Source organism: Diceros bicornis, chromosome 31, assembly GCF_020826845.1.
Source record: "Diceros bicornis minor isolate mBicDic1 chromosome 31, mDicBic1.mat.cur, whole genome shotgun sequence".
NCBI lineage: Eukaryota > Metazoa > Chordata > Mammalia > Perissodactyla > Rhinocerotidae > Diceros > Diceros bicornis.
This window is the reverse complement of record NC_080770.1, coordinates 8066966-8080713: the sequence shown is the minus strand read 5'-3', so window position 1 is coordinate 8080713 and position 13748 is coordinate 8066966. Positions and strand designations below refer to the sequence as shown.

The window sequence follows — 13748 nt, the reverse complement described above, 5'->3', positions numbered from 1 at the left end:
ATCCAGATCCCTCAAAGTTAGGGCTGCTGGATTTAGCAGATAAAACACAAGACACCCAGTGAAATTTGAATTTCAGATGTAAAACAAATACTTTTTAAAGTACACGTATGTGCCATGCAATGTTTGGGCTACACTTATACTAAAAAATGATTCATTGTTTATCTGAAATTCAAAATTTACTGGGTGTCCTGTATTTTATCTGGCAACCTTACCAAATATTTTGTAAACCAAATCCCTTGTAAATGCAGGGGTGGGGAGTCAGGGGGGGATAGAATGGCACTATTTAAAGGAATCCTATAGAAGCTTGTAAGAAACTGGAAAATCCCTCCCCTTTTTGGTGTAGAAATCATCTATCAATTGGATGTTGAGAAGTAAATAGTGTGGCAGTGAAGACCCTCCGCTACGGACACTTGTTTCTAACCCACCAATATTCCACCTGCCTTGAACAAGCCTCTGCTCAGACCAGCCAGGAGCCTCACTTCTTGACATCATCCCAGACTACCCCGCTCTGTCCCCACTACCACGCTCTTGCCCATGCTGTTCACCCCTCTCCCATTCCCTCCCCACTCTGCAATCTGAACTTGGCCCACTCTTTCATCTGCTGAGCAAAGGTGCCTCCCCAGGAACCCCTTGGACGGGTCCGCAGTGGAGCCGGAGCTGGGCTAGCCTGGGGTGCTCCCATCTCTATGAGGTGGGGTGAGATGTCCCACCAAGCAGGCTTGAAATAGCAGCTTCTACCCAAGTCACGGAAAGTCTAAGTCAACAGATGGAATTGTCACGATTGGTCCCTCTCAGACTTTTCAGAATCTTGTGCATCTGCTGGCCAAATGATGGAGGACAATCCAATTGGAGGACAAATAGTAACCTTGGATGTGTCCTTCTCCATACGGAGCTCCAGAGGGGCTTCTGACAGGTCCATGGGTTGTGGCAGGGATCCTGTGTAATGTGCTCTCTGCATTACATCAGACCTTTCCAGATGGCCTGAACTATCACAATTCCTGTCCATATGACGTAAACAGAATCTCGGTGGCCTGCAGTGCCCTGCAGAGGGCCTGTAGCCTGAGGGACTCGCCAGGCTCCAGGGTAGAACCGATGCTTGGAAGCAGGTAGCCCTGTCACTGGGTTTGACCTGTCCCTGGGGAACCTGGCAGGTATAACAAGATCTACAAACCTTGCCCCCAGTAACGTCGCTTTGGAAACTAGGCCTAAAGAAACGACTCCAAAGGAAATAGAAGTAATTCACACAGAGGGCCACAGCAGCCGATGTACACTAAGAAGAGAAACTGGAAGCAGCCTAAAGGGCCCAATATAGGAAAAGGTGAGTAACTTATTGTCTTGACGTGAGTACAGCCATGTTTGGCCGCTCCATTGACCTACAGCCACCAGCACAAAAAAGAAATATAAAAGCTGCTTTCTGTGTGGTGGGAACCAGCCTTTTCCCGGGAACTGGCCTTTCTCCCACGGAGAGAGTTGCAAGTTGTAACATTTCAAGGCTCTTGGAGCGTCGTAGCCCGGAATGGACTGGCCATCTGTGCCGGGCTGAGACGATAACCAAAGAGAACAATGCACGTACACAACTACTGGGCTGGGACGGTAGCCAGGGGGCTCAGTGCACATACGCCACTGATAACCATTTGTGCATGGGAACACTAAATGCTTGCTCTGCAAACTCTGTAATTGCTTACTCTGAAAATTACTGATGGTATAAAAACTGCTGGAAACTGAGCCCTAGTGAGAGTTCCACCTGTGGAAGGGACACCTTGCCCAGGACATGTGATCCTTGCCCAGCCGCGTCGATTGACAGGGCTCTCCCGGCAGTGGGGCGTGGATGTTGTGAGTAACTGATTTGATGTGAAGTAATTGATTTGATGTGAAGTAATTGATTTGATGTGTTCTCTTTTCGGTCAACCTGGTGTTTCTCTTTCCGGTTGATTTGTGTCATTTCTCTTCAGCCGATATGGGTGTTTTCCCTTTCCAGTCGGGCTGATGTTTTTTCCCTCTTAATATTTGACCTATTTGGATCTGTTTGCAGACTGTCGCCTTTACTATCCTCTATATAATAAAATATACCTTCGGTCCATTTGTTTGGAGTGGAAAGTGTCTTTTACGTCTCCGATCGAATCCCCGAACCTTTCATAACACTTATGAACATGAACTTATGAACAAAGGTAAGGACTTGTGATCATGAGAGACTACAGTCCACTCTGCAGTCAATGGTCCCCAGTAAACACTGGTTGACCAACCGCTGTCTGTGGGACAGGCCTTGGGCCGGGTCCTGAGAACACACAGATGATCCAGACCCGGTTCTGTCCAGGAGAAGCTCCTGGGGATGGGAGGCCCGGGTTCACAGGTGACCACAGTGAGAGGAGGCGTGCTGTACGGAGGCCTGTACAGAAAGCCCCGGCTGCGAGAGGAGGGAGCCATGCACGCGGCTTAGGAGCTCCAGAGACTCCACCGAGGAGGTGCTGCTGGATCTTCAACAACAAGTGGGGTGTCTTGGCCAGAGAAGAGTAATCCAGAAGAGGGAACAGTCTGGGCAGGACGGTGCCGGGGCATGGTGTGTCTAGGTGTGGGGGCTCCCGCTGGGCTGCAGGGTGAGCTGAGTAAGAGTGAATGCACCTCATGGAGAGTACAATACAGTCAACCTTGAAAAGAATCCCCAGGGCAACTCTGTAAGAGGAGTGGGTTGGCCCCACTTCTCATCAGAGAAAACTGAGGCTCAAAGACTCGCCTATGACCTCTCAGAAGAGGCAGAGCTGGGGCTCAGACCCAGCGCTATCTGAGTCCTAACCAGATGGCTGTCAGGGAGTTTGACAACCTGCCAATCACATGGTAGATGTACATGAAGGGAAGGCAGCTTGCTCGAGGCCCGGATGTTGGGAGGAGCACCCAGGCCTTGGGCCCAAGCCTCATCCAAAGAGGTGGCAGGTCATGGGGGCTCAGGACCCAGGCTCAGGGGGCAGGGGGCCCATGGGCCATGTGGGAGCTGTGCTGCAGAAGAGGGAGGGTGAAGTCCACTCCCAGGGGCACAGGGGCAAGTGTGAGCCCTGTGCCTGGCTCCAGTGCTCACGTGCACAGTGGCAGGACCAGAATTCCTGCTGCAGGAGGCAGGTCACCGAGGCTCCACTGCTCCCAACTCTACCTGCGCCTCTCCACCTGGGCACACAGAAGCTCTCATCCCCCAGCTCCTCCAGGAAGGGTGTGAGCTGCTGGGGACAGAGGGGTGCGACCTGACCCTGAGCTGGAGGGAAACCACCACATCTATTCACCCATGATACGCCTGGACGCTGGAGGGACAGAGACAAATACAATTCTCCTCCACCCTCAGGGAGCTCAGACTACTGTACAAATGTGTGTGCAGAACAGACTAGAGCTTAAAGGTACTACGATGGAGGTCTCTGCAGGGTTCAGGGAGTTAAAAAGAAGGGGAAAGTGATCAGTTCTACCAGAAAATAACTATTGTTCATTGAGCACTTATTATGCAAACCACTTTACTTGGATTAGTTCATCTGACTCTCACCAAAACACTCTGGGGTAGGTACTATTATTGTTCCCATTTTACTGATAAGGAAACTGAGGCACAGAGAGGCTCATTAGCTTGCCTGAGGTCACACAGCTGGAAACTGGCAAAGCCAGGATTCAAACCCCCTTGGACTTTGCAATCTGTGCTCTTACCCATCATACTACCACTGCGGAGGGGACAGGCAGGTGGGGAAGGGTGAGCAGAGGTGACACTTGAGTCAGATCTAATTGATGCAGGACTCACCAGGTGCGACAGGAGTGGGGAAGAGCAGGCGAGGAGGAGAGCAGTCTGAGAAAGGCCCGGAGGCGTGGCCCTTGTAGCAGCTCAGGCCTGAGGGGGTTCTGTGGGCCTTAAGACTGGGGACAGGGCCAGCTCCGTGGCTTAGCGGTTAAGTGCCTGTGCTCTGCTGCTGGCGGCCTGGGTTCGGATCCTGGGCGCGCACCGACGCACCGCTTCTCCGGCCATGGTGAGGCTGCGTCCCACATACAGCAACTAGAAGGATGTGCAGCTATGACATACAACTATCTACTGGGGCTTTGGGGAAAAAAAAAAGAGGAGGAGGATTGGCAATAGATGTTAGCTCAGAGCCGGTCTTCCTGAGCAAAAAAAGAGGAGGATTAGCACAGATGTTAGCTCAGGGCTGATCTTCGTCACACACACACAAAAAAAAGAGTGGGGACAGGGGCCGGCCTGGTGGCGCAAGCGGTTAAGTGCGCGCGCTCCGCTGCGGCGGCCCGGGGTTCGCTGGTTCGGATCCCGGGCGCGCACAGACGCACTGCTTAGTAAGCCATGCTGTGGCGACGTCCCATATAAAGTGGAGGAAGATAGGCACAGATGTTAGCCCAGGGCCGTCTTCCTCAGCAAAAAAAAAGAGGAGGATTGGCGGATGTTAGCTCAGGGCTGATCTCCTCACAAAAAAAAAAAAAAGAGTGGGGACAAAGCCACCAGCCTTGCCCTGGAGTCCCCATGAGCCCTGCGGGGGAGTCTGGATCAGCGGGGCTCTGGGTTGTAAAGAAGAGAACACAATGCTGGCTAATTTGAACAGAAAAGGAGTTTATTGGAAGGGTCCTGGGGAGTCACAGAACTCATAGAAGAACAGACTCAAAGGGCAGGAAGTGTGGAACGCTGGCTGCCTGGACCACGAGAGGGCCTCGCCGCGGGAACGAACCATAGTGCTCCACCATCTTCACACCGGACAACGGAGGCCCGGGGCCGCTGGACACATGGGGCTGCCAGCTTGCTGAATCCTCAGTTGTCCCTCCCTCTTCCCTGGCCCTCACTCCAGGTGGGAATCTGATTGGCTGAGGTCAGGTCAGGTGCCCACATCCTGGTCGCCAGGATTGGGGGAGCAAGTGTCTGCCCTATTCACACCCATGGAGGGAAGCAGGGTCCTGCAGCCAGCCCACTTGTAGAGGTTGAGATGCTGGGCAGCCAAAACCTGATGACCATCTATTATGCCACCGCATCGACAATGGGAAGTTACCAAAGATTTTGTTTTTTAAAATTTATTGTGGCAAAATACATCACATAAAATTTACCACTTTAACCATTTTAAGTGTACAGTTCAGTGGCATTAAGTACATTCACATTGCTATGCAACCATCATCACCATCCATCCCCATAACTCTTTTCATCTTCCCAAATTGAAGGTCTGTACTCATTAAAAACTAACTCCCCATCCCCTTTCCCCACCGCCCCTGGCAACCATTGTTCTACTGTCTGTCTCTATGAATTTGACTATTTTAGGTACCTCACATAAACGGAGTCATACAATATTTGTTCTTTTGTGTCTGGCTCATTTCACTTAGCATAATGTCTTCAAGGTTCATCGATGTTGTAGCTTGTGTCAGAATTCATTCCTTTTGAAGGCTGAATAATATTCCACTGCATGTATATCCTGCATTTTGTTTATCCATTCATCCATTGATGGGCAGTTGTGTTGTTTCCACCTTTTGGCTACTGCGAATATGCTGATACAAATATCTCTTCAAGACCCTGCTTTCAATTCTCTTGGGTATTACACCCAGAAGCGGAATTATATCCGAGGGTTTTAAGCAGGGGAGAAACAGCATCATATTTTTTCTCTTAGGAAACTCATTCTGGCTGCCATGTGGATAGTTTAGAGAGGTGAGAGATTAAAGAGGAGACTCACTAGGAGGCGGGGACAATTGTCCAGTGGTCGTGGGGGTAGAGGGATGTTGAGGTCGGGGTGGATGGGATGGGGTGAGGGAGAGGGTAGAGCCGCAGATGACCTGGTTCCTGTGTGACTGGGTCAGCTGGTAGTGACGCTAACGGCATAGGCAGCACAGGAAGAGGCGAGCTGGTGGAGGAGCTGAGTTTGAGGTGACTTCTGAATGGACATACAGTTTGAGAAGACAGTTCTGACTTCTAGTTTGAAGCTCAGGAGAGAGGTATGGGTTGGAGATAAAGACCGGCAGTCTCGAGCGAGGAGGCAGCTCAGAGAGCCTGCGGCCGTCCAGGGAGAGCAGGCAGATTGGAAAGAGGGTCCAGGACTGAACCTGAGTGTCCTGGCATTTCAACAGAAGCCAAGAGGGACCAGCAGTGCCATGGCCCCAAGAAGGGGGCAGAGGCCCAAATTTTCAACATTGAGCATTCGGGCGTCACTGGTTACTTCTGCCTGAGCAGTAAATGGAGTGATGAGGGCACCCAGAGCAAATGCCCGGAGCAAATGGAACAGAAGCAGAGAGCAAGTTCGAACATTATTTCAAGGAGCTTAACCTTGAAAGGAGTAATCATAGTAGCTAAAAACAGAAGCTGGTCAAGACTTTTCTGGGATAGGGTTAGCATGGTTGTTTTAACAATAAAATGAACATAAGTCTATCTAGGACTTGTAGGAAAAAGTGCACAAGGTCTCAGAGATGAGAGAATTGGATCAACAGCCAAAGTGGAGAGCTGCCCTTGAAAAGAGGCCCGCCCTCCGCTGGGTGGGGAAGGAGGTTGAAGTGGGGAGGCGTGGGGAGAATTTAAGAATTTAAAGGCCTTGACTTGTTCTAAGGACTAGGACACAAGGACAAGTATAGAGGATGAAACAGGAGACAGGTCTGTGCCACTTGCGTGGAGCTGCACGGATGTCCCGGGGCCTCCTCAGGCCGAGAGGGAAAATTCCCGGAAATCCGCATCTTTGCCTGGCTCCCCTGGGGATTCTGCATCTACTGCTGTAGAGCATCCAGGCTGGGCCAGGGAGGAGCCGGCTCCTTCCCAGGAGCCCAGGGAGGTGGAACAGGGGAACAAGGCTGGACCCAGGACAGGGGAGAGAGGGTTGGTTCCCAGGCCCTGGATGAAGCTCTTAGCAGCCTCACCCCACACTCGACTTCTTTCCTCCTAGGACAGGAGGGGATGGGAATCCCCTTGAGGCTTCCTTTCCAGGTGGCTCTGCCTTGGGGAGTGGGTGGTGGACAGAAGAAATAGATATGGGGGAGGGGGCAGTGATTCACAACAGGGCTACTGGATCCCAGGCTGGCAGCCCCCTGCACAAAAGGACAACCGTGGTGACACAGCCCAAAGAAGGCCTGGCTTCCTGGGCCTCACACCTCGGCTCTGCCTTTGACCCACTAAAAGAAAACAGTCTATGAACAGGCAGAAATTCTTTAATCAGGTTTTTTTTTTATTTAAAAAAGAAACCCCAATTTTTCCTTAAACTCTACATTCTTAGTTTTCCAGGGACAGAGAGAAGTTTGCAGTGATGACATCAACTCGACATAGTCTGGCTACTCCTGATTCTGCAGGACTAAGACACCCCCTGTGAGTTTGGCCCCGCCAGACAGCGAGGACAAGGATTCTTCAGGTGTGGTCCAGCTCGAGGGCATCTGGGCCCACTGGGCAAGGGGGCTTGCATGGTCTGACAGAACGCGAATCGTGGAACAGGTGGCCTGGGGCTCCCAGGCCTCATAAAGAGTTTCACTGGCGCCCACCAGGCCTGCGTGGTTTCAAGTCCCCTAACCGGCAAGCGCTTATCTTCCCTGACGTTCTCTGCTACCCACAAGCCCCTCCACACCCCTTAGCCTCTACTTCTAGGAACCTGTGAACATCAAAAGGTGCATGGGCACGGTGGAGGTCATGGCTGGGCAGCCTCTGAAAGCACACCTTTACCAGTATTGAGAAAACAGAAACGGGGTTGGGGGGAGTGGGGTTCCCCGGAGACAATGAGATGACCCCCTTCCCCCCAGTTCAACTCCTACCACCTACCTCAGGCGGTGTCCTCATGGGAGAGGACATTACAGAAGCTAAAAGTTAAAACTGCTATCAACCCTTGTCCCCTTCTGCCACTTGAGAAAAGCTTCCTAGAACTTTACAGGTGAAGCTGCAAAATGCTAGTGGGAACAGGACCGTTCAACCCATAAATTTTTCTTCTAGAGCTGAGGAGACGCTGTGCACTGTGTTTGGTAAGAAATAGGTGTGAGCGACCCAGCCCGTGCAGGTGTCCTGTCTGGACATCCTGAGCCTCAGGTTCCCCACGTCTGGAGCCTGCGGCACCTGGCGGCCACACCCTGGAACGCGCCCTCTTTGCCCCCAGCAGCCAGAGCTCTGTCAGCCTGGCATCTAACCGAACATCTCAACAGCAGAACATAGAACTATAAAACACAGCTTCTGCGGAGTAAAGGCTTGTGGTCTGAGATCCAACCAAGGCTTCCTTCTCTCCTTCGAAACTTAAGACTCTATAGGCTGAGTATCCAGCTTCTTCCTCACAGATAGAGCTGGCCCCAATCCATGAATTCTCTCCTGGACCATCTACAGAATCCAGAGGAAACCCAAGCCTCTTTACAGAGACGGGCTCGTGGCTGGGAACCAAGCAACCAACAGAAGGCAACTCAGGAGAGAAAGCTTGAGGCCGGCTATGGCCCTCGGTGTCTGTTTCTGTTGGGGCTGGGCAGAGCAGCCACATCTCCCAAAAAGAGCAGAGGGCAAAGGTGCTCTCTCACCCAGAGTCTCCAGCCCTTTAACTTCCTGTGGCTGGAATACTCTGGGAGGTAGGAGGAGAGGATGGTGGGCCTCAACTAGAGACAGGACACCAGCAGGACAGCAGGCAGGCCCCACTTCCTGAAGCTGCACAGGCCCTCAGAAGAGGACAGGCCTCATGTGTATCAACAGCACACGCACAGGTAACAAGACCAGGGGAGAGGACTCCAAGTGTCTTCTCCACAGGGAGAAGGGACTATGTACAGGGGGAGGAAGGGAGAGTCTGGCCAGGTACACCCCCATTTCATCTCATTCAACCAGGAGATCAAACTGTTCAGCAGCTTCAAACTCAGCATTCATGGCCGCGGCCCACTCATCCAGCTCCAATTTCTGGGGGAAGAGAAATGGGGGGCAGGTGAGTGGGGAGGGGGGCATGTTAGCTGGAGCATCTCTACCCTGCACCTTGCAGGTGCTGCCTTTCCCCCAAAACAGCCAGAGGTGAGCCCCAGCCTGGCATGCGTCCCTGTGTGTCTGATGTGACAGTGGAGGAAGGCCCCTGCCCCTCACTCACCAGGATCTCTGGCGCCTTCTTCTTCTTTCGTTTCTCTTTCACGACTGGCGGGGAGATTCCGGGGAGAGTCGCGTCAGGGGCCCAGGGCTGCGCGGGGACCCTGGGGACCTCGGGTAACTTTGAACACACCACAGGCGAGACTCCGGCCAAGTCTCCCGCCCTCAGCAGCCCCTCGAAGCCGAAGCAGGAGCGGTGGCCTGGGGTGGAGGTGGAGGCAGCGCCAAGGGTCTCCAGCCGGCTGTAGGACCGCCTGACTTTCTTGGACATCTCTAAGTCTCTAGTGTCCAAGGCTCCTTCCCCTGAGTGGGACTCGACATTCAGGGGGTGCAGCACAGGAGTGGTGGTGGGGGTGTCGGGGACACTATATTTCTTGAAGAGGTCCTCCTTCATAGGTTCCTTGCTAGGAGGGTTGTTTTCTTTCTCCAAGAAAAAAGCAATCTGTACCAGGACAGAAGAGGGGATGCCTCCCTGTTACTTAGCTGTATTACTTGCTTCCAGGAAGGCCCGAGGAGATGTAGGGTGGAAAGAAAGACCCATAGGACAAACACATAAAAGGAAAAGAGGAGACAGGTCAGGCGACAACAAATCAGACCCTGAGACAGATGTGGGGAGGGGAGAAAAGAACAATCCATCATCACTTCTGAGGAGTCTGCTTTTGTGACACAAAGACTTGCCACCACCCGCTGGTGCTGTCAGCACTGTCTCCAAAACGTTACCGGAATCTAGCCACCTCTAACTGACGCCAGCCCCCATCACGTCACCCAGATGAGCTCAACAACCTCCTAACTGCTCTTTCTGCTGCCATCCTTGTGCTCTGTGGGCCACCTGCCACACAGCTGGTGATGATTCTCCTAAAATGTCCATCCAGTCCTTAAGTACTTACTGGTCACCCACCCCGCTCGAAGCCCTGGTCTAGACACTGGGAGAACAGCAGGGAACAAAAGAGAGAAAACCCCTGTCTCCATGGAGCTTCCAGTCTAGTGGGGGAACAGAGAACAGGGAAAATCATGTGGTACGTTAGAGGTGGTAAGCACTTTGGAAAAACAGAACAAGACAGAGCACTGGGGGTGGGCTGGAATTTTAAGTAGGTGAAGGTCAATGTAGGCCTCACTGAGGTGGCATTTGAGCTACAACTTGGAGGAGGTGAGGGAGTGAGTTATCCAGAGGAAAAGTGTTCTAGGCAGAGGGAACAGAAGGTGCAAGAGTCCTGAGGCAAGTGTGCCAGTCAGGGGCAAAGAACAAGGCCAGTATGGCTGAAGCACGAGGAAGTGAGGCGAGGAACTGAGGATGGGGTTTGAGAGGTAACGGGGGGTGTTGTAGGTCGTTCTGTAGGCCGCTGTAAGGGGACACCCACGGAGACCCCTGTTCTGAGAGACCCAGGGAGCCACGGCAAGGCTGTGAACAGGAAAGGGCTTACTCTGACATGTGGAGTAAGAGGTTTACATACTGGCTCCTCAGAATTCCGCTCTCAGCTCCAATGCTGCTTCCTCAGGGAGGCCGTCCCTTACCGTGGCATCTAGATCAGCCCATCCTCACTTCTGCTAGTTACTCTCTGTCAGTGACCTCTTTCCTGTACAGCAGCCATCACTATCTGAGAGTACTTGTTCACTGGTTAACTGCCACCCCGACTAGAATGTGAGTTTCCTGAGAGCAGGGGTCTTCATCTGTCTGGTTGACCTTGCCCATGCTCAGCTCCTACAGCAGAGGCCTGCATGGAGCAGGTGTTGATGACTCAGCGAACTAATACACAGTCGTCCCCCCTTATCCGCCGGGGAGACGTTCCAAGACCCCCAGTAGATGCCCAAAGCCACGGATAGTGCCGAACCCTATATATACTATGTTTCTTCCTATACGTATATACCTATGGTGAAGTTTAATTTATAAATTAGGCACAGTAAGAGAATATCCGAACTGCCAGCATCACTGCTCTTGCACTTTGGGGCCATTATTAAGTAAGGGTTAGTGGAACACAAGCTCTGTGATACTGCGACAGTCGGTCTGATAACTGAGACGGCTACTAGGTGGCTAACAGGCGGGGAGCATGTACAGCATGGATCTGCTGGACAAAGGGATGATTCATGTCCTGGGTGGAATGGCGAGGGTTTTCATCATGCTACTCAGAATGGCGCACAATTTAAAACTTATGGATTGTCTATTTCTGGAATTTTCCATTTAAAATTTTCAGACTGCAGTCGACTGCGGGTAACTGAAACTGTGAAGAGCAAAAGTGTAGATAAGGGGTGACTACTCTACACAAAACTTGGCACTGAGCTTTCTGGCAGCCAAGACAAGGCAGGAAACAGGACAAATTCGACACCCTTGTGGTCTAATAGAAGGAAGTATGTCAGTTATCAAGGGAGACATTTCCTGGCTACAAGCTCTGGGATCTGCCCCACGAGTCTTAGTAAAAGGGATGCTGAATAAAATGGGGGTCACCCCTGACTACTTCTTTCTCATCCCCTACAGGCAAGCAGTCATCCAAGTCCTTGCAGCTTTTCTTGCTCGCTATCTCATGAATCTATCGTTCAACCAACAAGGATGAGCGGCCACCATGGGGGAGGCAGAAGTCCCTGGCCTCAAGTCAACAAATATGCAAACAAATCCTCTCAGCTATCGATGAGGCCCAAGGAGAACTACATTGAGAAATGTGACAGTGATAGGATGGAGTGGTCAGGGAAGGCTTCCAGGAGGAGGTGTCGTTTGAGCTGAGTCCTGTGTGATGGGATGGTCATGTGGTGAGCCGGGGTGGGGGTGGAGGGGTGGCAGAGCAGCACTTTGCCATTACCTTACTTCAGGCCCCCACCATCTCACTTCAGGATATCCGTCAAGTCCTCCTATCTGGTGTTGGGGGCCCCAGTGGGCTTTCTCCAACCTATTCTCCACTCAGCCCCACGAGGGATCTTTCTAAAACACTCAAGCTTAACTCAGTCACTACCTTGCTTAAAACTCTCCAAAGGCTGCCTGCAGAGCCAAGGGTGAAGCCCAAGCTCCTGAGCCTCTGAAGATCTGTTCTGGCTTAGCATGCTCCCCGCCCCGGACAAGGTCTGCTGCAGACACACCAAACAAGCTGTGGTTCCCCAAACCTGGTGATTTTCTGTGGACTCCAGGTCTCTGCAAACACAGCTTCCTTTGCCCCGAACACTCTTACTTGTCTTTAAAGACTCAGTTTATGGGCCGGCCCCGTGGCTTGGTGGTTGAGTGCACGTGCTCCGATGCTGGTGGCCCAGGTTCGGATCCCGGGCGCGCACCGAGGCACCGCTTCTCCAGCCATCCTGAGGCCGAGTCCCACATACAGCAACTAGAAGGATGTGCAGCTATGACATACAACTATCTACTGGGGCTTTGGGGGGAAAAAATAAATAAATAAAATCTTTAAAAAAAAAGACTCAGTTTAAACATTTCTTCTGTGAAATGTTCCCTGAGCCACCTGGTCTGGGTTAGGTGCCTTTATAGCATCTAGTTCTTTCCTTATCATGGTCCTCAGCACACTATGCTATCACTTGTTCATATGCCTTTCTCCCCACTTGACTGGTCACCCCATGAGCTCCTCAAAAGCAGTTAGCATTTCTCATTCATTGTATCTTCAAGCCCAGATTTTGCCAATGAAACATCTTGATTTCTGCTAAAATAATAAAAACACTGTACATGTAACTTATCTTACAACCATAAGTAAAAACTGAGGAAAGATGGAGTAGAAAAAAGATAGAGTAGCTAGGACATAGCTCAAGTTTTAAAAGAAAATGGTAGAGAATATCAAGGAACTCAAGAGCTAAATGTATTAAGTCTACAAAGAGTAAGCAAGATTGGCAATGCACGCAGGCCTCCGAAGGCAAACTGTTTCAAAATACTGCAAAACAGCTCCCTGGGCAGATGTGAGCAGCCAGTATGCCCCTCCCCAGCTCTAGAACGTCCTGGATTCCACTCAACCAAGCAGATGAAAATGAACTCACCCTAGGGCTCCTGCGAGGCGAGTTGACAGATGGGATCTGTGGAGACAACATTAATTGATCACATGGCCGGCTCCCATTTTGGCTCCCCACCCACAAGCTCTCTCAGCCCTCACCTCTGCAGTGTGAGCAATGATCTTCTTCAAGACGATAGGCTTTCTGATTGGAGCCGCATGGGGTGCCTGGAGAAGAGGGGTGACCATGAGCTCTACATTAGCCCAGGGGCCCCTGGGGTAGGAACCGAGGAACCCGGGGCTCACCTTTGCACAGATTTCAGGGAGGGTGCTCGGGAGATCAGAGCCTGATTTCCGCTGGGACCTCCGCAGAGACTTAGGAGATGGGGCCGCGGGCCCTGGAAAAGAGAAAAAAGTTAGGAGGTATAGGAGACTCTAAAGTCTAGAGAACAGGTTCTGATGAGAGCGAGAGAAGGCTCCCAAACAGGCCCTTTGGGGGCGTCTTCCGGGAGGGACGAGCCTCCTAGAGCGGCGGGGGAAGGTCCTTCCTCACGGGACTGCATCCCTCAAACGGCCCGACCCCATCTCTCCCGCGCGCCCTCCGCTCACCGGAGCTCCGGGCGGCCCCTCCAGACCGCGTTCGCCTCTCTGACATATCTAGCCGGTCTCGATCTCCGCCGCCGCCGCTGCCGCCGCCGGGGCTCGCGCCAACCGGAGCGCCGTCTGAGACAGAAACGTTCGAATTACCCGCCTTGCCCGGGAGGAAGCGGAAGTGACGTAAGGCGGGAGGGCCACGGTGCCCGGCTCACGCCCTCCTCACCCGTCTCCACGTCTAG

At 52.2% G+C, this 13748-nt stretch overlaps 1 protein-coding gene across 1 annotated transcript; it reads right to left on the bottom strand.

Moving 5' to 3' along the window:
• Positions 1-7068: 7068 nt before the first annotated feature.
• On the bottom strand, positions 7069-13665 carry CDCA5 (cell division cycle associated 5). The gene is made up of 6 exons (XM_058526467.1): positions 13522-13665; positions 13219-13310; positions 13075-13140; positions 12962-12997; positions 9012-9449; positions 7069-8830 (listed from the first exon to the last, which is right to left on the bottom strand). Exons 1-6 carry the CDS (start codon positions 13565-13567, stop codon positions 8750-8752), a joined length of 759 nt encoding a protein of 252 aa, XP_058382450.1. The 5' UTR covers positions 13568-13665; the 3' UTR covers positions 7069-8749.
• Positions 13666-13748: the final 83 nt, after the last annotated feature.